The sequence below is a fragment of the Crocodylus siamensis genome, chromosome 4 (genome assembly GCF_052110815.1).
Source record: "Crocodylus siamensis isolate JL-2025a chromosome 4, ASM5211081v1, whole genome shotgun sequence".
NCBI lineage: Eukaryota > Metazoa > Chordata > Crocodylia > Crocodylidae > Crocodylus > Crocodylus siamensis.
The window spans coordinates 160340437-160364843 of NC_143398.1; the positions used below are offsets into that span (position 1 = coordinate 160340437).

General features: G+C 49.5%; 1 protein-coding gene across 2 annotated transcripts in view; it reads left to right on the forward strand.

Annotated features, from left to right (window-relative positions):
• SRCIN1 (SRC kinase signaling inhibitor 1) overlaps positions 1 to 17128 on the forward strand; it is a 140267-nt gene extending 123139 nt beyond the window's left edge. The window contains exons 18-19 of one of the 2 annotated variants that reach the window (XM_090044579.1): positions 9316 to 9453; positions 15491 to 17128. In XM_090044579.1, the coding sequence (XP_089900705.1) occupies positions 9316 to 9453; positions 15491 to 15646 (294 nt within the window). In that variant the 3' untranslated portion in view covers positions 15647 to 17128. Of the gene's footprint in view, positions 1 to 9315; positions 9454 to 14941 lie in introns of both variants that reach the window. The other variant, XM_090044580.1, reaches the window with a different exon arrangement.
• Positions 17129 to 24407: the final 7279 nt, after the last annotated feature.

Below are 24407 nucleotides of genomic sequence, written 5' to 3' on the forward strand. Positions count from 1 at the left end.
TGCACCTCCCTCCTCCACCTGGCTGACTGGCACTGGCACCTCTAACTGGCCTTCTCTCCTGTCTCCTCCCCCTTTTAACTCTCCCACGCGTCTTCTCTAAATTAACAAACTAATGGCTCCTCACCATGTCCACATCACTCACTGATACGGGTGTGTACAATACTGACACGGCACAGAACTGAGCACTAACCACCCTCATCCCCAGGATCTTTTCTGGGGGCCTATCTCTGCAACCAACTGGCTGGGGGAAGTGTGGGCAGGAGGTAGGGGGTTACATAGTGGGTACTGGTGCTGTTGGGAAGCAGCCAGAGCTTGGCAGGGCAGGCTGTGGGGCTGCACTGGTCTTACCACTGAACACAGGATGCCTCACTCACCCATCTCTGCCATGGGGAGGGCTTGGGATTGCGATGCATGCTGCATCCAGGTCATGCACGCTCCTAGTGCATGACTGAGTGGGGATGGATGGGGGGTTGGGTGGTGGGAGGCACAAAGGGGTAGGACAGTCTTAACATGTCGCAAGACCACACTGCCAAGTGGGCAGAAGGATGAGGCAGACCTGGCCTCAGTGCAGCCCCTACCCCTGCCCACCTGCCTTCCAAGGACCTGCAGCTTGGGGAATGAAGATGGCCTGAGTGCATAGCAAGGACTGGGCAAGGGGAAGAGAAGACTGGGAAGTAGGGAGCCACCTGAGAGCCTGCCAGGGAGGACATGACACAGCAGGCTCAGGTGGTAAAGAGATGGGCTAGGGAAAGAAACCTGGCTCTGTCAGGGTGGAAGAAGAGACAGGCACCTGGGAGCCTGTGGCAGAGGGAGGGTGAGGGAAAAGCTTGGGTACAGAGATGGAGGGAGTGCAAGCAAGACAGGTACCCAGCTGGTGTGGGGGTGAGGCCCCTCCTTGGCTGCTTGTGGCTCAGCTCCCGCTGACCCCATCGTTGCTGTTGCCGCACAGAGTAGCTCTCCTTGAAATCAAACCAGGCATTGGAGCCATGGAAGAGACAGCCCTAAGTGCCAGCTGAATTCCAATCCAAGGGGGTCAGTCCTGGCACTTACCTACCCCCAGTTGATGCCCAGACCTCAAGAAGTGATAAGCCAGGTTGGCTGAGCCTGTGGGCTCCCTCCTTCCTTCCCAAAATCAAAGATAGTCCCATCCTTTGCTTCTCCCGTCCAGATAAGGGGTAGATCAAAGCAACATGCCTTTCCCCTCTTCCCTTGCCCAGAGGGGCTGGCAAGTGGGGTGCTGGCTGTGCAGACATCGCCAAGGCACTTCCTGCAACTACGTACCATTTTGACTGGAGTCGTCAACAAGCAGGGAGCCTGGCGGGTGTGGGGCTCTGCTAGACCAGCCTGAGATGTCACGCTGACTGGCACCATGTCCTCCACTCTGCTTCCACCCCAGCATCTCTGGCTGCATTGATCTCTTCTTCTCCATTTCAGTCCTTCTCCTAGTGTCTCCTGCCTCTGCGCTACCTCTCTGAGACGCTCCCCTACTGCGTGGGATTCGTTGCTGGTGGAGGCTGTAGACCATGCCCATCCCCGCAACACACAGCGCATCAAGTCTATGCTTGGTGGGGGAGTCATGAATCTCCTCCTGCTGGGTGGACCTACCCTGCCCCACAGGGGAAGCAGAAATGTCCTCCACTCCCTGTGTCAAAGGTTGGATCCAGAGGCTTGAGTCAGGCCTAGTGCTAGCCCTGGATGTCAGCGCCCAGTTCTATCATTTTTCTCTTCTTCCCTCATCTGCCTCTGATGGTGCCTGCAATCCCAGGGGGGAGAGAGAATGAGACACGCTCTACCGGGACAACTCACCCATGTGGGGCTGCTCCCTGCAACCCACCCACCCAGGCCCCGAGGCTCAGGAAGCTGGGCAGTCCCAGCTGGGGCTGTCGGGAAGTGCAGGATAACCATCTTGTTGCCCTGTTCTGCCACTAGGCTGCAGGAGACAGCCGGTGCGGTGCTGGGCTGAACTCCAGCACACTGAGTCCCCCAGGATGCTGCACCCCACCTAGCCAGGTAAGCACTTTGGGCTGTTCTAACTAGGCCGCTTTTACAATCCCCACAATGCAAATGAGGGAAGTCTTGTGTCTAGAGGTCACCCCCACTGTGCCTTCTGCATAATGGCTTCTCTCCTGGGTGCAACTCAGGTGCACTCCCAGTCCCCCATGCCTCCGCTTTGCAGTAGTAATTTCATAGCATCCAAGAGGAGCGAAACAATCATCTTATCAGCCCTATCTCTGGAGAGTCCCTCCTCACTGGGGCTTTATTGCTACATCCCATGGGTTGCAAGAACCAGTCCCCCACTGCATCTTATTTCAGACCATCCAGTGACTGATCTGACTACATAGTACCCCTTTCTGGGCCTCATGCAGCCCAAAACAGCCTAATTCTCCTCTCTCTTGCACTAGTGTAGTTCTTGTTCTTCCTGACATATGCTATTGAAAGGGGGCTCAGCATCAGGCCCTAAGGGCCGGATTAACAATGGCATTTAAAAGTGCCTAAAAATGAATGCAGATGGCAAGAGGAATTTACAAAAGCATTCCAGCCAGTTTGGGGTTGAAGTCTTGATGACTTCTCCCACCTGCTTAGGCAAGTTGAAAATTGTACTAGGCTCCTATTTGTGTCTCCAGGCACCCACATACCTGTGAAAATCAGACCACAACACCTCTCCCCTAACTGGTTATTGAGGTATGGATAAGGGAAACAACTGTAACTGAGCTCAAAGTGAGGGGGTTTGCCGTGTATCAACGTGACTGCAGTACCTGTTTCATGCATCTGCTCGATCCTGCAGTAAGTAGAAGCTAAAACATCAAAATTTAGCTGGTGTTTCATTCAAGGGTAAACTAACCTGGTTTAAATTCAATTTATCTCAGGCTAGAGCAGCCAGACAAAATGATTACTGTGGATCGGCTGACAGGCAGTAAGCCCCTCCCACTTTTAAACTCAGAATAGTTGTTTCATTTGACCAGCGTCTGAAACTACAGTTAACCAGGTGGGAATATGAACAGGTCCCTCATAAACTGTTCTGAGTCAGACACATTCTTAGGGAAGTCCTTTACTCACAGGCTATAATAGTAGGATCAACATGCAAAGCTAGTCTGTGATTGCAAACCATGTGGGTAGCTATGGTTGGCAGACCTGGAAATGGCTGGTGGGACAAGAAAGCCCTCTAGAAAGCACACTATGGGCCTAGAAAGCACTTTGCTTATTTTATCCAGTTGTCTACCAGCTGTTAATTTGCCTGTGAATTTTCCACACAGGAGTTGGATTCTCCACAGCCCGCAGCCAGCATTGCTTTCTCCCTCCCCCGGATTATCCTCACCCAGTGGGTATCTGAGCCACCATCACCTGAAGGAGAATGTGAGAAGGCTGAAGAGGTAACCAGTCTTCAATGCAATAACCAGTCCAACATCAGAGAGATTGGAATGAGAGGATCTCCAGGTATTGCATCTGTAGAGACCAGGACAGAAATTAAAAGAAACTCTGAAGGGTTGGAGCTATTGCAAAGCAGTGCTGAGATCTGGACTGAAAAGGAAAATGATACTTCCATGCAGGTGCTATCTGGCTTCCAGGTTGAGGCTCCATTGACATCTAAACACACTGAAGCACTACCCTTCCAGCAGGAAGGAGTTTCATCTCAGGGGTACTGCCATGTAGCACAAGGAGAGACCACAGGCTTCCTCATAACAAATGCCAGAACCCAGCCTCTGTCCATGGATGGAGTTATTAGCCAATTGGTGAAGGAGAGAGAAGGAGAGGGCTTGGCTTTGGATGCTGGAGTTGGAGAGGAAGACAGCAGAGACACTTCTGCCCACAAGTTGGTTGTCTGCTTGGACAACAAACCTCTCATTCTCAAGGAAGAAGATGTTAAAGCTGTAGGCAGAAAGTTCCCTTCCGCTGGTGATGAAAGCAAAGGATCAAATGCAGCTGTGGGATTTTGCAGTGATGTCACTGAACCCAGTGCCAGAGGAGCCAGTCCAAACTCAGGGAGGACACCGCCTCCCTCTAAAGACCCTAGCAGGCTCTGCAAGGAGGCACAAAGGGAAGAGCTTGTGGGATTTCCGATCCCAAAGCATCCTGTGCCAAAGCCAAGATCTTTTCATGGCAGAGGTCCGACACATCAGGTGACTAAGCAATGCAAGGCACCACTTCTGAAGGATCAATTCACTAATCTCCCAAGAACCACTGAGTATAGAATAACATCGGGACAGAGAATACTAGACCCACCTAGTGATGGAGAGGGGGCCAAAGCAGACTCAGATACGGGAGGGGAACCAGCAGAGAGAGAGTACACCCTAGCCCTGGAAGACAAGGCCATGGAGGAAACACCACTGGTCTGCTCTATGACCTTACGCAGCAACGAGATTTGTGAAGGCACGTACCAAAGACTAGACAGCCTTGAAGAAACAATCCGTGAACTGGAGATGACCATTAATGAACTCAGTGGCCACTCATCAGCTGAATTTGTATTCTCTAAAGAGCTTCTGGGACAAATGGGCTCTGGGGATTCCAGCAAGGGGACAACGAAAGACCCCGGGGGTGTCAGTCAAAATTACCAGAGTGACAGGATGGTGGAACCCTCCCCTCTGGATTTCGGATGGGACAAGGAGGATGCACCCAAGGCATTGTCTCCAAACAGGACTAAGCCACCTCTGCTACCCAAGCCGCAGCTCCCACTGCACGGTCCTCAGGTTTATTTTCTGTTATTCCTCTTGCTTTGCTCTGCCTTCAGATTCCACCTGATGCCTTCTCTTCCTCCACCCCCTTTTCTCCTCTTTCTGTGTATTCAGCCTCACCTGGAGCTAGTCTTCTCTCCTCCTTCCGGAGCATGTGGACAGACTGGCAGGAGCCACCACTGTAATGGAGCCCATGCATTTTACGGACCAGCTGACTCACGTGGTATTTTTGCCTGCATCTCCCTCATGAGCACCTTCCTACCTCTGTGATCCAGCCCACCATGCCTCAGTTTTATTTTAGTGCTGGGTAAGAGCCCAGTCAGTAAACCAACTCCATTGCAGCCAGTTTCTGGTTCTACCCAAGGGTGACTGAGTAGCATTTCATGAGTGTTTCAGGCACTGACCTAGAGCAGTATTTCCTCCTTGAGGAGTGTGTTCAATAACTTAACCACCTCTGGGTCTGACTCTCTCTCTGCTTTGCAAAGGGCTTTCTGGATGCTGGATCTATCTTTACGCTGTGGGTAGGCAGTTGGATGTCCCACGGGCTGTAGAACCACCCTGAGGCAGGAAGTCAGGTGTGAGGAAGAAGCAGCAGAAGACACCAGAGACATTCATCTCCAGGCCTTAGCAACAGGCTGGGTCACAGCTTTTGTGGAGGAAGACAGGTCCTAACAGATCAAGCTTTGATGTAGATCAGACCGTAATCTGGGTAAATCACAGGGTGGTGCCCTTGCTACAGAGGCAAAATTGGAGTTTGTTTAAAGGAAACTTCTCTGCGTTGTGTGGTTCCACGGTTACTGCATCTCGAGGGGTTCTTGAGGTCCATGTCAGAGCTGCTTTATTAATAAGTAAAAAGGCAGAAGGGCTCATGCCTGTCACCCGGCTCTGGAACCAGAGGGTTCCAGTCTTGTCCTTACTGGCTTACACGTCTTCACTTGTAACAAAGAACCAGAAACCCAGACACTGATGTCACATAATGCATGAGGCAGAGAAGAACCTAGATCTCTCTTCCAAAAACGTACAGGCCCTCACAGTGTTAATTTAGCACAGGAAGCCTGTAACAGTTCCTGGCACAGTCAAGGGCTGAATTTGCTGAATGAAGAAGGTGGCTCTTTTTTTTTTTTTTTTTTTTGCATAAGCACTTTTCTGACTTAACTGCAATTTAAGTGTCAGCGTTAAGTAGCAGATGTTTCTCCTAATTAAATCACAATGCCAGCTCCCTGAAGCTATCCAAATTGGTTTCAGTTGGAATATGCAGCAGCCACTCAACCTTCTGAATAGCTGATAAAAGGTGGGGGGGAGGGGATGCTCAGCCAGTCAGAAGTCAGCTTTTTCCTTTTTTAACAATCAGCTTTGTGAATGAATCCTTTTTTCTTTTGTACTAATTATGCTGGGACTGCTTCTCATTTACAGTCAGACCCCTTTACATTTTTCTGGCTGTATAAAGTGGGTAGATCTGTAATTTACTCCCATTGTGAGCCCCTGCTACTCCACCAGAGCTGCATAAAAGCAAATCAAGTGCATGGTTTTTATGTCTGATATAGCACCAGGGTTTAAATGGGCCTGGGTGCTTCACAAACAGCAACAAAATCAGAGCCTGAAACAGGAGGCTATTTAGCTCAGATAGGATCGCTTGATCACTGATCAGTAGCAAGAATGAAAAAACACTCCCTCATCCAAAGGTCTGTGGTGGTTGAGGGCTGGACTGGGTCACAACAGCTCACACCAGTCCCTACTCAGGACACCAACCAGAAGGGTCAGCATCCACCACCGGCACACTGCCGGGGAAGTTGTAGCTCAGTCAGGCAGTTGGATTCCTTTGTTCTGCTGGGTCCTGTTTAGTCTCCAGGAAACAATGGTTCAGCTCCCAGGTTGCCCCTGAATCAAATGCCTATGGAGCAAAGTTAAGCAGGTCAGGAATGGACACGTGGTAAAGCAGAGTTGCATGCCCAGATCTGGCATTCTGTGTGTGTCAAGTGTAACCTATCCACCACAGGGCTAGGAGAAAGGATACAGCAGGGAAAACAACTCGGACAAGGTTATCGATAAGATAGCCTGCCACATGCACACTCCTATTCAGTGCTTTTCATACTGCCCCCACTGGCATAAACTCCTTTCATCAGAGCCCAGCCCTTTAGACTCCTGCCCTCTTTTACCACCTTACTGTCTGCACTATTATTTAATAGATCTTGTTTGTCCATTGATTTCTGCCCAAGAGAGATGCTTAACCCTGGCATAAATGTCAGCAGAGTGCTCTGAAAGCCTGAACCAAAAAAAGCTCCATTTCTGTTGCTCACTGTAGTTGATCCCACATCTGCTAGTGACTTTCTATAGTGTTTGTAGCAGTCTGCATGGAACTCGGAAGGAGGAGCACAGGTTGCAAGAGGGAAGAACATGAAGGAGGCACTGAGAAGTCAGTCTGTCTGTGGACAGCAGGAATGTTAGCACACGGCCTGGGAAATAGTATGGAGGGATATACTTTGCTGTTATCAGGTGCTTCTCATTGCTTGGTAGCAGCCACAATATCCATGAAAGTTAATGGACCTCTGCTTACAGATGGAGCTTCTTTCCCTTCTGTTGGTCTTACCAGCCTTTGTATGTCAACCTGTATATAGCTAATAAAAAAAGTCTTTTATTTCCTCTACCACCATCAATTCTCTGAAATTTGCTTCTGTCTGAAATTGTCTGTCTCCCTTTTTCTTTTGTATGCATCCTGTTCTCCAGCTGGGATGCATGCCCTCTGCTTTCCTTTTGCTGCTGTTTTCAGTGATTACCCCCAGCTCTTCCTTATGTTTGCATCACACAGTTAGTGGTAAGTTTCACATGACTTTTGCAAGTCCTCAAACCCAGGAGATAGCTGGGGCTCTAGCAGAAAGGGTAGGTATGGCTGATGGTGTTGAATTACTGATCACAGGTGGGCTCCTGCCAAAACATCTGCATCTCAATTTTGAAAGAGTCCAAAGTTGAGGGACATTTCAACCCTGTGTTATTGCCTTGGACACATTCTAGCATTTGGAGACATTTGCAAAATGTGGAAGGTTGTGCCATGGCTTACTGGCTTTGAGCCTTCAAAAATCCTGAATTGGGGACACCCCCCCCCCAAAATATATATTTATTTATTTATTTATTTATTTTAAATGATATGGTTTTGGATTTGGTTTTTTTTGTCTTCTGGCTTATGAGCCCTTGGGCTCCTACAGAGGTTACACTTTCAAGCCTTGCCTTTCTTCCCCTCCACCATCCTAGAAGACAAAAGCTTCCCTTTGTTTAAAACCATTTTTTAAAAATTAATTAATTTGTGTCCTTGGCCAAATTAGCCAAAACTAATGCCAAATCCAAGAGTCCAGAACTGTAAATGGCCCTACTACCAGCAAACATCCTCCACCCGCATCTGGGGCTTCAGATGTTTCCAAATCCTTTGGCGGGCATCCTACTTGCAAGCCCAAGCCCAGAGGCTTGGGGTTGGATTCCCCTGAGTTTTGTTGCCCTCAGCCGTAAGGCCCTTGAGCAAGCAAGGGAGGAGCTGATGTTCTCTTGTGATCTTATGACTCCAGAAGCTGGGATGCTGATCAAAGGATCAAACAGCTCAAGACTCATGCTCACAAGAGCTGGCAACTCTAGCTGGACTTTCCCCTTGTCTTAGCCCAGAGAACAGTATGTCTGCACAACTGTGCAGTAGGAAAACGAGGCCTGTTACCTCATCTTTATTACCTTTTGTAGCACTGGGAACATTAAAAGAGAGGTAACAGCAAAGCAAAGTGCACAGGCTTGGGGGACACCGCAAGTTGAATCAAATGGCAGAAAGACCCAGAGACTCAAACCATAGACAGACAAGATGTTTATACCCTTGTAATTTATAGTTAACATTAAGATTACACTGGTGTAGAAAGGTAGCGGGCAGACAATGCAGACATCTCGAGTGGCATGAGTTTGCTCAGTCTGCTGGAGAATGACCCAAGAGAGAAACAAAGGTAGAATTTTACTAGGTTAAGTTACATTGGTGCAAGGTGTTATCTGTCTATCTCTATGGGGGAATAGTCACTCATTTGCTGAAAACATCCAGGATATTTATCTGGTCTCCAGGCACCTGGTGGCAAGGTACAGTAAGAGCTGCCTGTTGCATTCAGCAACCCTTGGGGGTACTCATGAATCTGGCCCTTCCTGTCCTGAATGTTAGTTACATGGCTGTGTAAAACCAGTGTAAATGACACCAGGGTATGTGATCACCTGTCAGTGCCTTCAGTTGTGCAATCAAGTCCATTGCACTGCTCTATTAGGGACTTAAAGGCAGAGGCAGGGGAACAGCCCCTCTCAATCACCCTGCTATAGCATGTGCAGCACTTAGGTCCGCTATGGGTGGGACTTTCAAATGCACTTAGCATGGGCCTAGCTCTGTTCCCACTGAAAAATGTCAAGCCGAGCACTTCTGCAGAGCTTACCCTATATGGGCTTCAGTGGCAGGCATGGGCTTCATGCCAGCCCTCTGAATCCCATTCAGACAGACAGCTGAGCCCTTCTCATGAGAAGTGAGCCTAACCCCCTGCCTCCCATGCCTGGGACCTGCACCATCGACAAAGGTACGGACACATTTGTCTGATTTATTTGCTTGCTGGTTTCCAACCCCAACTCCTCTGTGTCTCGACAGAGTGGCGGCGTTTCCATTCCAGCCATGAAGATGGTGAATCCGGCCTCCAGACTGAAGCAGAGTCAGCAGGGCAGCCCAGACAAAAGCAAACATATAAAGCAGAGAATGGAATACATGAGGATCCAGGGACAACAGCAGGTAGTTTATCTCTAGAGCAGCATCTCTGGTCATCAGGGCAAGCTGAAGACTAGTTAGGATTCCTGCTTTCCTTGGCCAGCTGTTCCAGGGTGGGATGGGGTTGGGAGTGCTGGGGATGATGGTGATCTTGCCCAAGAGTCTGTGATGTGACCACAGCTCCACGTCAACAGCCAGGTCCCATCCTGTTCAGGGCAGGTTTTGCTCTAAGGCACCTGGAATCTCTTTGTTACTGCCTTTCACCTTGCTTGAGCCTGGCCCAGGCCTGGGTGGGAGTGTCTGTTTATGCAGGGAGATCTTTGGGGATATGGGGGAGATGTGCAGTTAGCCCCATCAACTCCTGACACGGTAGCTTCTGCAACCCCCAAAGTGGACGTTGAGCTGAGACCAGCCAAACTCATTTCATGTGTAGTATGAAGTTGGAGTAGGATTTGCATTTTGCCCAAGCCCCCACCCCCTCCCCACTCTATCCCTGCCCTTCTCCCAGTGATTCAGCAGAGCTGGGTCCATCGGTCACACATTTTTAGGAAGGAGAGACCTCAAACACCTGAACTCAGGGGGTTCTTAGATTCTAGAGCATGTTTAAAACCTCTTCAGATCCCAGTGTGGTTGCAACAGCAAGAAGATAATTCTGGTGCCATCATGAAATGATCTTGTGGGCTGTTGAATCCAGATCTGCTCTCAGGAACCAGGGAGCCTTGACATACCACAACCCACATCCCTTATCCCCAGGAGATCACACGTGCCTATGGCAGGAAGTCTTCTCCAATGGCACCATACCTCCCCCCCACCCCACCTCCACCAACTTCACTCTCTACAAGAGAGACTTCTTGGGGAGAGAAGGCAAGAGAGGTGAATTATGGGATGTGAGAGGAGAGGTGGAGGATGCATTTTTGCTGGGCACAATCTCCAGCAGAGCAGTTACTTGGTGCTTTGCAGAGGCAGAGCTCAGGGTAACTAACTGAGCTCAGGGAAGGATCCTAAAATGTTGTAATTAGATCCTTTGGCAGCCAGACTGTACCCAGCCGTGTTAGCCAGTCCTAGCACTCTCCACTGGCAAGACCCTAGTGGGAGCCTCACAGGAGCAGGTCTCTCTATCTCTCACTTCCTCCCTTTTGCCACCCCATCCCGGATCCTGGTTTCCCTCCCATCTTTGCCCAGTACACCCCAGGCATCCCCAGTGTGGCTATGGTCTGGAGCTGGGCATCTCCATGGCACAGCAGTGAGGGACAAGAGGGGCATTGAGTCTTGGGTCTCTGCAGCAGTCACTCCAAGACCACACGGTCTCTGAGGGCAGCATCCAACATGGGAGTTAAATGGCAGCATGGGGTGTTGGGAGGAGGGCATGGGGAGGCGGGAGAGCCCCAGGGCAGCTGGAAGAGGAAGGTGATGCTTGCTTTGGAACAGAGCCATGTTTCCCACATGGTTTTCCTCCCCTTTCCACTGGGTTTGTCTGTGTTAGCATTAAACGTGCTTCTTGACTGTGAGGCCACTGAGTGCAGCTGGGTTCACTTGCTTCTGTATTCTTGCCGACATTAACAGTGCTCACAGTGGCTGTCCAACTTACTCAGGCCACAAGGCAAGGTAACAAAAGCCAGTTTCTAGCCCCTAAACCCACCCTGCCTTCCCCTCCTCCTGTGACTGACGCCTCACCCTCTCTCCTCTCTCTACCCACCCTCCCTTGTTTGCTAGACCCATTTCCAGCACCAGTGGCCCACCCCAGCTTCCTGTTACCAGAACCCCATGGTGTACAGCAGCACCATGGGAAAGCGTGTCTGATGTCCCATACCCCCTAGCCCTAGTCTGTGTTTCAAACCCTTTGCTGATCCTACCAAAAAAAAACCCCTAATTTTGCTCATTCTCTTGTAACGAGGAACAAATGAATTGGAGGGCAGGTAGTTTTTCCCCTCCTGTCACCACCACAACCACACTGAAGTTTGAATGAATTATGAGCAAAATGTATGCACCCCCGCCCCCAAGGGATGGTATGCTCCCTTTCTCCCAGCCCCTTTGCCCCATGTTTTCTCCCATGCTAACCAGTGTCAGAGCTTCTTAGAGCCGAGCACAGGTGCTGTTTGTCGAGACCACAACTGAGGGTGTGTCCAAGTGAGCCCCATCTTGCTTAACTGGCCACCCAGTTGAGAGCCAACAGCTCCTTCCATGGGTGAGGCAACATGTATCTCTGCATGTCCCTCTTCCCCATTCAGTCTTGAACTGGCTCGAAGCAGGCATCATGATTCCCCCTTTCCAACAGCATGTGGAGGGAACAACTTTTGTATTTTCCGCTTCTGCGGCTGAGTAAGTTTTGGAGGATGGTTTTCAAAGGCACAGATGGGAGTCAGGAACCTCCATTGCTTTCACTTTCCATGGCCACATGATTGTCCCTCATGCCAGTCCTCATATATACCTGGCCTGGTAAATTTTGCAAAGGTGGGGGTTGCAGGCTAACAACCCTGAGGCCATGAGTTGGCATTGCAACAAGTGTAGACATCCCTGAGTTAGTTCGTATCTCACTCACCAACTAGTATTAGTAGGTCTGTGCAGGCTTCAGTATAGGCCAGCATTTCTCAACCTGTGGGTCCAAGAGTATATGAAAGGATCACAAACAAACTTGAAAAATCAATCACAAAAACTTAAAAAATGGATTTTCCTTTAAAGGAGAAAAACATGGGAAACTAGTTTTTCCTTTGCAGGCTGGCAGAGTTCCAGCCTGCATGGGACTGCTTGGGACCTCCCACCTCCTGCCCCTCACACTGGGGGCTGGGGCCTGGGGGCAGTGGGTCAGGAATAAGGAACACTGGGTTGGGACTGGCCATCAATATTTACAAATGGGTCCTGGTACAAAAAAGGTTGAGAGCCACTGGTATAGGCAATACGTGTCCCATTGGAACCCCTACTACATACTCTGCCCTGGTGGTTTCATTGCTAATGGCCCCTGAGTTAGGTAGATTAAACCATACTTGGGTACATCATCCTGTGCCTCACCGTTCCTGCCTCTATGAGAGTCTAGTCACACCCCATGGGCAATTCACGTTGAACTGTCCCATCATCCAGCTAGAGGCCCTAGCAACTGTGACCTAATATTTTTTTGAGGGTAGATAATTCAAAGATCTATGGAGGCCTAAGAGCTCTTATTTCCTTACAAACCTCCATTTCCTCATGCCTTGCCCAACCTTTTCTAGACTTACCCTTAGAAAGTCATCCAAGACGATACATCTCAGCCAGTACATCATGGCCCTGGGAGGCCAGGGAAGGCAATGTCCGTGAGCGGGTCCAAGGAGGTGATCCTCCCCCTCTATGTGGCACTGGTCAGGCCGCAGCTGGAGTACTGTGTCCAATTCTGGGTGCCGCACTTCAGGAGGGATGTGGATATCATCAAGAGGGTCCAGAGGAGGGCCACTCACATGATCAGGGGGCAGCAGAGCAGACCCTATGAGGAGAGGCTATGGGACCTGAATCTGTTCAGCCTCCACAAGAGAAGGCTGAGAGGGGATCTTGTGGCCGTCTATAAACTTACCAGGGGGGACCTGCTTACCTGGAGAGTCCCTGTTCCCCCAAGCACTACCAGGAGTAATTAGGAATAATAGCCACAAGTTGACTGACAGTAGGTTCAGGCTAGACATCAGGAGGCGCTACTTCACAGTCAGGGCTGCTAGGATCTGGAACGAACTTCCAAGGGAAGTGGGGCTCACTCCTACCCTGGGGGTCTTCAAAAGGAGGCTGGATAATCACCTAGCCGGGGTTGTTTGACCCCAGTACTCTTTCCTACCCATGGCAGGGGGTCGGATTTAGTGATTTGCTTAGGTCCCTTATGACCCTACCAACTATGAAACTGGGGAAATAGCATGTAACATATAAAATATCAGTATATCTCCAAGCAAAGAAAATGTTGCTCTCCCCAATCCCTTCCCCACCAATTGTTCTCTAGCAACCTTATGAAATATGTGCACAGATTAATTATATCCATCTAGCACTGTTTTTAAAGAGGCATCTTTTTCACTTTTTTAGAGTAAATGTTAGTGCAGCTCACAGAAATGTTAACTTTGTCTAAAGCGGTTTGTCTACCAAGTTGGAAAATGTTGAACTCTAGACTACGGGGTTTGGGTCACTAATTCTAGCCTTATTAATGGCTGAGAAACACAGGTCCCACTGACTCTGAGGGTGCCCAGAATTAATGGGGGAAAGGCACCCAGGTCACCTTGATGGCTTTGAAAAGCTCAGCTATCAAACCTCAAGCAACAGGGGTGGAGCCCCTTTCCATAGGAACAACCACACTACACACAACACATCTTGTAATCAGAAAGTCTTTTCAGGCTAGTTTTCCTATTCCAGTTTCATGCTAGTCCTTGAATTGATGCCCCCTTGTCCCCAGAAGAAGCCAATGCTTTGTGACTAACATCCCTTTTTAGCTACGCTATGCATCTATTGCTTTTGGGGTCAGACACAAAGCCTGCCGAGGTGGACAGGAAACCTTCCACAGCCTTTAGCAGGCTTTGGATCAGACCTTTAATCTTTTCTGGTGCCTCCATTGTAGGTGCTCCTTGCCATATGGAGGGAAGGGGGGGTGGGGGGTCAAATATGCCTGGTTGTTCTAACCAGCTATATAGCAAGATCTGCCAAGTTCCATGTACAAAAGAAGAGAGGAGGGATCTTGTGTGGTAACCCCTTGGGTTTGCCCTTTTCCTGGAGGGTTATACGCAGCTGCCGAGGTCCTTCTTGACTCTTCAGTCAGTCCCCAAGCTTCACTTGGGCACCATGGACCAAATTTGTAACACCTGACCAGGTTTTTGGGTGATTTTTGTCACACTTCCCCATGTCTAACTCGAATCAGCATGGTGGGTGGGAGCAGGGGGTGGCAGAGTTGTGTTTTGAAGGACTGACCCCATTCTCCATGTGCCTTGGCTGTTGCAAATGCTAGATCCCAGCCCGTCACTCAGCACCACTCTTTCTTCCCTAACTCAGGCATGTCCCCCTGCGGTTCATACACAGTGAGGATCACCTGTCCCCTGCTTTCACTACCGTGGGATAGCTCTGATAAACAGCACCTCTGCAGCTATCTCCCTGCTCGCCCAAACTCAGCTGTGCCACAACTAACTTGAATATAGTCATTGTTCTAACACAGTGTGCATGCCCAGTCTAACATTTCAATTCTTGTTCCTCCCCTCCCTCCCTTTCTCTCCTGTCTCCCCTTTGCCTGCCTGCCTCTGTGTTGTGTGTGTGTGTGTTCGTACTCATGTCTGTCTGTCTCTGTGTGTGCGTGTGTCTCTCTCTCTCCTTCTCCTTTTGGTGATGCTCCTTCCCTCATCCAGTAACCCGTGGAACCAGCTCATCTCGTACTCTGTTTGTGGTGTGGACCCTTTTCCAGCTGCTCGACCTCAGGCCTAAATCAATGCTGCTTCTGAACAAATTCCTTAAAAAAAAACAAAAAACTGTTTGACTTTCCCCCCTTCTCCTCCTCCTCCTTCTCCTTGAATCTTGCTTTTCTTTCCAGGCCGCTAGATCATCTAAAGAGGCTAGTGGGCTGAATGAGACTTCCAGTCCAGTCTCAGAAAAAACTACTTCTGGCAGAACATCCATCCCTGTATTGACTTCCTTTGGGGCAAGGAACTCATCCATTTCATTCTAAACCTCCTTGCCAACTTCTCATACAACTGTTTTCCTGCCTACTGGGGCCTGGCTTCTCTCTTCCTTACACTTCTCCCTTGGACTGTCTTCTTGAGGCACCTTGAAAGGTCACCAGGTGTCCCTCTTTCTTTTTATTTTCAAAGTCTTGCTCCAATATGGCTGACCTACTGTCTCACATCTGCACCACTATGGCCGAACTTCTGTCTCACATCTGCTCCAGTATGGCCGACCTACTATCTCACATGTACTCCAGTACGGCCGACCTACTGTTTCTCATCTGCTCCAATATGGCCAACCTGCCACTTTCTGTTTCTTTCTCTCTCTCTCTTTTTCTCTCTCTTTTTTTATTGTCGTTGTTGTTTTGTTTCTCTCAACACCTCCCTTTTTCCACCCTGGCGTTTTCTGTTTATTTAAGAGCGCTAAGAACTGCACTCCACCAGTTTCACAAGCTTCAAGCAACAAGGACATTGTGAGGCACCTGAATCTGCCACGTCCTGTTCAAGGGAGAACGGCACAAAAGCAGAAGGAGGTTGTTGGGGGGAGGAAAGGGGGGAAAAAAGCAAGCTTCTGAAGACGCCTGAGAAACCTACAGATCTGACTGTTAATGCTGCTGCTACTCCGTTTTCCTTTCCTTAACTTTTTAAATAGCTGTAACAGTGATTAATCCTGTAGGAAGCTCTGCTACAGTCTTCTAGCCAAGTCTTCATGGGTCAGTGGTGTTTTGACTTTGGAGTCTGTGCGAGCAGCTTTTTCATGGGGTGTTGTGGTTTACTTGCCGAAAGGGCAATGCTATGTTGAAAGCTGCCATGGCTTGCGAGTGGCCTGCGTTGGCAAGAAGCAAGCGAGTCAATGCTGCATTTGCTTCTCTCTCTCTTTCTTCCAAGGGTTGGGTGCAAAAAAGGCAGAAGAGAAAAGACTTGCAAGCGTTTAGTGTGTGAGATGTTTTTGTACTTCTCAACAAAGCTGGAAAGGCCAAAGGTTGGGCATGTACATTTTGGGGACGCAGAATGTTATTTCAAGAAATATGGCTGAAACGGGTAAAGAAAGTTTGCCTGAATGAGGCAGGAAGAGTTTCTGAGGCAGAAAGTCAGGTTTCCCATCACCTTAGTTTCATAATGTAGCACTTTAAATGTTCACGCAGTTACTTGCTGTAGCGAGAGAGATAGAAACGGGCCGGGCAGCCCCCTGTACTGCATGGAGGGGTGATACTCAGTAGAGATGCAGGGCAGATGGGGACAACCGAAGGTGTTGAGACCACAGGGTACCGATGATGTCAGACTAAGGGAAGTGGGAGGGGAGCTGAATTCACAGAAAGCAACATGGGAAGGGGAACGGCGAACGCAGCACGGGGAAGGGTGGGAAAGGGCCAAGGGTCTAAGCCATGGGGTCAAGTTGAGGGGAGTTGGGACCCCCACAGGGATTGAGGGGTTAGGACCACTCCAGCCCATCCATAGATGGGGGGATGGGGTCTGGGGATTGTGGTTCTGGAGAAGGGACCACTCTTCTGAGCAATATTCAGTGTGACCAGAAGGACCTTGAGGGCGACGGTTCCAGCTCTAGCCTAGTATAGTCAGTGCCAGCTCTCACGTGAGGGAGACACTGGCCCAGAGCAAGGGATGGCAGTAGGGATTGGATGCCAAAGCAAGAGGAAATAGACAAAGAGCCCTTTGCTGGCCATACACCGCTTGGGCTTAATGACTGTTCACTGAGTCCCGGCAGCAAGAGCCTGTTAGGTCTGGATGGGCTTGGTGGGATGTGGTGGGGCTGACACAGAGGAGGCAGGAGGGTGACAGTTTCTCACCCTGCCCTCTGGCAGCTGTAATGGTCAGCTCTGGTCACACATGGTGTAGTGGAAAGCACCATAGTTCAATAGCTGTTTTTTACCAAACCTGAGCACCCCTTTGCTGCCAGGGGCTGCCATGCCAAGGAGACAAAGAAGAGTGGAAAGGGAGTGGACTATTGCTACTCACTTCCAAGCGAAGGTTTGAATGCAGCATACAGTAAGAGAAGGGAATTACCTTGCACTGCCTAGAATGCACTATATAGCACAGTGAGGGGGTGGAATAAGGGGGTGGGAGGGAGGGAGATGGGGTGACACAGGGTCTAGCAGACCCACTACTCCAGCTACAACAGGGAGCTCATGGACTCAGTTAGGAGATGCTAAGAAGGAAGGAAAGGAGGGCACATGGCACGGTACCAGACAGGAGTGTGGGAGGTTTGTTGGACTTAAGTACAATATACATAGCGTGTGTGTATGTGTTGGGGGGAGCACTCTATCAGTGTAAAAACAAAATGTAAGCACAGGTGATATCTAAGGGAATCTATGCGAGGGTGTGTGTGTGTGTGTGTGTGTGTGTGTCCAAAAATGCTATATTGTAAAGAGCGTGGTCCATACACAATGAGAATATGAGATCTCGTCACTTCTTTCGTTGGCTGGTTCGTTGTTGGTTTTGGTTTGGGTTTTTTTTTAATTTTTAATTTTCTTCCTTTTCTTCCTTTCTTTTGTTCTTTTTTTTGTATATCAATCATTTTTGTATAAAAAGAACGAGCCTTTTTTGAATAACAAAGAGAAAAAAATCCAAAAAAAAAAAAAAGAACAACAACAAACCATAATGCAATTTCTTTGGATTGCAAAAAGCAACTCTTTACATTTAAGTGAAGTGTCTTAACATTTTATATTGTTTTAAAAATATATTTACATATTATATATATATAATATACGTAATATAAATATATATATATAAATATTTAAAAAAAGAAATAAAAGAAATCTCTTCATGTCTGGTATATAGGGGGTGGGGGTAGGGCAGATTTTCTTCCCTGGTTAAATTGTAGCTCCTTGTGATGGAGAGTTGGTCAGGTTCATAGAAGACCCTTGCCCCTCACGCTAAGCTCACATTGTGTTTCCATTCCTTTCCTTCCCTCTTCCTCCAGCCCTCCCCTCCCTGTCTCTTTCCCCTTTGTGTGCATGGTGGGAGAGGAGCGTGTGGCCCCAGGCATAGCCACCAGCCTTGCCCTGGCATTCATCTGTGGGTGATGTTGAACATCTGGGTGGGCTTGAATTGGGGAATCTCTGCAGCTTAAGACCTGTAAGTTAAGACCCAGGGAGCACAGCCGGGGCTGTAGGAGCCCTGTCATGTCTGGACAGGGGTTATCCTTGCATTGGCTCTACTAAGAGACAGCGGCTTGCGAAAAGAAGTGGTTTTATGATATGCCAATCAAGAGCAAAGGCCAATGGACAGAAGCTGCTGCAATGAACTCCTTTTAAAAGGTGCTGGAGGGGCGAGGGTGTCTTGGGATACAGTGTTGTGTTGGTGGAGCTTGGCTCTGTAGTGCAGGGACCTGCCTCTAGCTACGGGCCATCCTGGCAAGAGCTCCATCTGCCCCTGCTCTTCATCCACATGCCATGGACTTGGTGGGACCTCTCTGTCCCTGTGCTGTCATGGCAAGGGAGCATGGGAAGCACCAAATCTTCTGGCTTCAGTGCCCAAGAACAGGATCTAACTCTGCCATGTCAAGCTGTCTTTCCCCTCTTCTTCTCGCTATGTGTGGATAGATGTGGGGGAGCCAAGAGACCGTAAGTTCCTTCTACACCCTCTTGCTGTTTATTCAGTGCACTGAGTACCACAGGGAAGGGGCAGAAACATCTCTGCCTTGAGCCCCCTGTCGTGCTGTAGGACACCAAGCCTGGGTGCTGCTTGGCGTTGAACCCAACCAGTTCCCAGCATGCAGTTCCTAAAACCCATTGGCCCTTAAGGCGGTGCTTCCTCTGAGGAGCACAAAGGATTTAGGCACTCAAATGCTATTGAGCTGTGGTGGGATCTGGGTGTCTAACACCCTTGGGATGCTTAGGGCATCTCAGCTTGGAAGTCTGTCTATGCAAGCTCTGCGGGGCAGGAGGTCAGTCACAGGGTGGGCTGTGGGGTCTGCACTTTTCCCTGCTCAGGAGGAGAGGGAAAGGAAAGGAGGCATGAAAAGGGCATGTCCCATGGAGGGGCCCAGCAGGGCTGTTAGGGAGGGGAAGGAGCTGCCCCTGCCCCTCTTGAGAGGGTGTGACTGTTTTAGAGATACTTTACATTCCCACTGCAGCCCCTCCCTCACCCTAACCTGGATACAGTCCAGTCCCTTCCCCAGAGCAGGGCTGCTTTCATCTCTGCCCAGGCTCCAGGGGATCCTAGGTCCATCTTTGAGCCAGCACACCCTGACCTGCTCTGAGCATGCCACTGCTGTGTGGCTGGATCAGAGCCACAGAGCTCCCTTTTTTTTCTTCAGTCTGAAGTGGATAAGCAGAGGCTTCAGCCTGGCCTCTAGGTAACAAGAAAGGCCCAGCTCCAGGCTCACTCCTGGCACCCCACCCATAGCCAGCTTTGAAAGCAAACACTGCAGGGGCCTCTGGTCACTGAGGGATTCATTCCCCTCCTGTGACTATGGAGAGCAGCCCCTCAGAGCAGGAAGCAGCATCTCCACACCAGCCTGGCACACCCACCTTGGTGTGGGTGGTAGCAGCCCTGTGGACCGGCATCCAGTGACCATTGGGCATGGGGTCTGGACTTGGCAATCCTCGCCACCCCTAGCTCCCTGCCTGGTCAGAGTGGGCATCTGCTCAGATGCAGGGCAGGTGTCACACCACCCCCGCTCCCCCCGCCACCCCATCCTTCCTAGCTAGCCCAACTCCAGGGGCTGCAACGCAGACAGTATTGTATGACACAGGGAAGGGAATGGCTCCTTCCTCTCAGCAATAGAAGTAACTTGAAGCATTAACTCTTTTTTTATTGGTACCAAAGTGAAATATTGTAGCAAAGCCGCAGCTTCTCGGGGAGGTGGTGTCCCCCTGTCCCGTCCCACCCACTGGCTAACAGCCTTCCTCGCTTGTACCAAAAGCAGTCACCCCACTGGCCACGGGACAAGTGCCTGTGGGAGGGCAGTGCCATGTGCTGTGTCATCCACCTGATAACAGTTGCTAGGGATTAGACAGGAGCCCTGGACCCTCCCAAGCCTCCCCACGTGAGAATAGGGATGGGCCTTGCTGGTGGGAGGAGCCCCAGTGCCTAGGTTGTGTCCTGCCCTCCTGAGCAGTCACTTTCTTTTGTGCAAACAGATTGTGAAATGCAGCTGGTCCAGGGCAGTCGTGTTTCACACCCACGTTGTGTGATGGTTCCAGGGAGAGGCAGATCAGGCTTTTTGCTCACCAATTGTAGTTGGCCTGGGTGGGGGAGGACTGTAATATCCATTCCACCGTAATATCCCACCGTAATATCCCTGGCCCTTGTATTAAGGCCTGGTCTCCAAACGAAGCTCTGCTGTCATGAGAGGTGTTTCTGACACCAGTTCATTTAGGCCAGTGCCACTCCCACTGCCTTAAGATGAACTCAGCGTGAGGTCTCTTGAGTTGGCTTCCCTCAGGAAGGAAGTAGCCGTGGTCTGATCTGCATGGGGAAGCTGGCATACAGGCAGCTCACGTGTGAATTCACAGTAGCTTCCCATGCAGATGCCTTGAGTGTGCACAGAAAGGCAGCACACTCCCTTCACACATGGCTTCATGCCCTGATGTCCTACATCCCAGCATCTCTATGCAGACCAGCCCTGGTACTCAGCAAAGAAGCAACAAGCTGAAAACAGCTTAGGAGTGTCCCTTTGGGACCTGGCATCAGTTGAACCAAACTGAGGTGAGCCACACCAAGACCATGTTGGGGCAGGGCACTGCGTTCCTGTTGGGGCCTGTGACCATCTGCCCCAGAGTTGCGCTAGTTTCAATCAGTTTAATTTGGATTCAGCCAACTGCGTTGAACTGATGCTCCGTCTGTGCACTGGTATTAGCAGGGCGTGCACCAGAGACACTGGGGCCATTCTTGCCCAATAGTGCAGTTCTCCATCACGCTGCTGGGAGATGGTGCTCTGTACAGCTCTGTGGTTGGGGGAGTCAGGGGTGGGTCAGGAGACAGGCACTGATTTCTGCAATTCATTTCCATTGGGTTATTTCCCACCCCTCTTGTTGGCGATCAGACTAGTTTCCTACATGAGCGTGCGTGTGCGTGTGTGCGTGTCTGTCATTTTCATGGCATCACTCAACTGTTGTGGGAACAACAATCCTAGGGCGTTTGCTAAGACAAGCAAAAAAAAAACCAACAACAAAACAAAACCTACTTTATGCCGTCTTTTAGAACAAGAAAAAACTGTTTAAAAACATTAACAAATGACTTTCAAAATAAAAGCACCGCCCGCATTATGCATGTCTCCGCAGAGAAGCTGCCGCCACTGCATGCCGCGCTTTGCTGTACGTGTCTCTATGTTGTTTAAAAAAGGTTAAAAAAATGAAAAGGACAAAAAAATAACAAAAAACAAACTCTTTAGCTGCTGTTTTGGGGTTTCTACGAGGTCATGTGTCTCTTTAGCATGAATTTTATTGTGAACTGTTTTAAAAAATAAAAAAAAGAAACAAAAAAAAAAGACAAATCCTATATCTATGCCCGAGCGGGCTCTGAAGGCCAGGTCTGGACTCTGTACGTTTTTGTAAATCTCCTCCGGCTTCTGTCTGTAGAGTAGTTCTATGTATAAACTATATGGATGCCATGGATATTTCTGTGAGAAATGTGATCATTGTAATTGAAAATTCCAAATGACAAAGGGTTGCTTTTTTATTTTTCTTTCCCCCTTTCCTTTATTTCCCCCCACTCTCCCAACCCTCTTTCTTTTTTCTATTGGAGTGTCTGGCTTTAATAAAACACTTTTTTTTTCCTCTATGCCATCGCGTTTCTAGAGGGTTTGGTCTTTTGTTTCCTTGTCAGCAGCAACGTTTCCATGGAAAGTGGAGGAGGTGGGGGAGTAGATGCCCCATCACAGCATCATGGCAGCCTTGCTGTGGGCTTAGCACCCAGGTGTTGTTACAGGGATGTGGGTACAGCCACAATTCAGTGCACAGTCCTGCAGGCCCAGTTGCCCCCCCCCGGTTGTTTGGCTGAAAGCTGCAAGAGATGTGGGCTGGTTCTGTTCCTATCATTGTGCCTAAATGGGCAGGAATTCATTTATGGGTGAGGCTTGGCAGGATGTCCTGTGAACCCTCACCCTTTCTCTTAGGTCACGTAACTTTTGATACCATTGCTCACAGCATTCTCACAAGGAAGCTAAAGACATTTGGGCTGAATGCATGGACCGTAAGGTAGATAGAAGGCTGGGTTTCTATCAGGCTCAAAGGGTACTAATCAATGGCTTGATGTCTAATTGGCAGCAGGTATCAAGTAGAGTGCCCCCAAGGTCAGTCCTGGGGCTGGTTGTGTTCAGGATCTTCATCATCAACCTGGAAGATGGCACAGAGTACACCCTCAGCAACTTTGCAGATGACACCAAGCTCAGAGGGAGTAGTAGATACACTGGTGGGTAGGGCTAGGAGACAGAGAGACTTAGCTTTTGGTCCAGTCGTCCAATTTGTCTATCTCATGAGGGTCAATAAGAAGAACTGCAAAGTCCTGCACTTAGGATGGAACAATCCCATACATCAGTACAGGCTGGGGACTGACTGGCTAAGCAGCAGCTCTGCAGAAAAGGACCTGGGGGTTACGTTGGACAATAAGATGAAGCAGTGAGCCCTTGTTCTGAAGAAGGCTAATGGCATACTGGACACCACTGGTAGGAGCATTGCCAGCAAATTAAAGGAAGTGATTATTCCCCTCTATTTGGCACTGGTGAGGCCACATCTGGAGTACTGTGTCCAGTTTTGGGCACCCCATTACAGAACGGATGTGGACAAATTGGAGAGCACCCAGTGGAAAGTGAAAAAAATGGTGAGGGGGCTGGGGCATATGATTTATGAGGAAAGACTGAGGGCTTATTTAGTCTAGAGAAGAGGAGATTGAGAGAGGATTTAATAGCATCCTTCAACTACCTGAAGCGGGGGGCTCCAAGGACGATGGAGCTGGACTATTCTCAGTGGTGGCAGATGACAGAACAAGGAGCAATGGTCTCAAGTTGCAGCAAGAGAAGTTTAGGTTAGATATTGGGAAAAAAAACTTTCTCACTGGGAGGGTGGTTAAGCACTGGAACAGGTAACCCAGAGAGGTTGTGCAATCTCCATTCTTGGAGATTTTTAAGATCTGGGTAGACAAAGACTTGGTTGGGATAATCTAGTTGGGGATGGTCCTGCTTTGAGCAGGGGGTTGGACTAGATGACCTCCTGAGGTCCCTTCCAACCCTCATTTTCTATGATTCTTACTGTGTTGCACCAGCACTTAATATCTCTGGGTCCTTTTGGTCAAGGGACTGAGGAGCACAAGGACCCCTGGATTTTTCTCCCTATGGATAATATCCCATTAGATGGGAAGGGTGATTACATAGGAGACCATCAGGATTGGAAAGTGCTGCTGTCTTTAACAAGCTTGGTGTTGGGCCCTACTGGAAATTTATCATCACAAATTGCTTTTCATTCCACCCTCCCCCAGTGAGGGGTGGGGGCATGGGGAGAGGCAGCGATGAAATGGGTAGGGTGCAGGGGACCATCCCCCTGCAACACACACACAAACCAGACTGGCATTTTTTGGTCCTCCCATACCTAAGCATCCCTTAAAGATGAATATGGTGCTAGTTACTGTGGTATGAACACCTTGACCAATGTGCTGCTGGCTTCGTGGGTTCTTCAAGGCATGGGCATTGGGGCCTGAGTGGAGGTTAGAAGCCTAAAGCTCCCTTCCCCAAGTCAAGCCCTACTCTCTACCTGCTTCACTCCCCTACTGCCATCCACGCTGCTCCACCAAGCCAGTCCCAGGGTGCCCTCCCTTAGCCACAGCCATCTTTGCTGGGCTTCCTCTCTTGAGGGCTTGGAAGACAACTATCATGCTCACCCCTTCCCCACCCCACCCCCCCAAAAAAAAAAACCACAAAAAAAATCCAACATGCAGCTTCTGCCACAGGGCAATGAAAACAGCTCCCCTGTAGTGGGGAGTGAAGAGCCAGCCCTGTCACTGTGGGAGTGTGCAAGGAGCATCAGTGATGATAAGGTGACCAGGCAGCATAAAAGCCTTTCAGGTTTCAGTCATCCATGGTGGCTCTTAAACACACCTAGAGCCTCCCCTACAGCCTTTCCTTCTGCAAGGAGTCTTGTGGGTGTCACTGAGACTATACTGAGATGGGGGGACCATGATTTTATCACAGGAGTATTGAGGGGGCTAACACTAATGCTCCAGCCTCTGGGCAGCCTAGCCCAGTGGTTCTCAGCTTCTCAAAGGCCAAACACCTCTCCATAACTCTCCTGTATTCAGCTGCCCCCTCTTTCAAAAACCTGATGTCACTCAGGTTTTTTTTTCTTTTTTGAAAATTAAAAATACTAGAGCAATCCTTCTGTT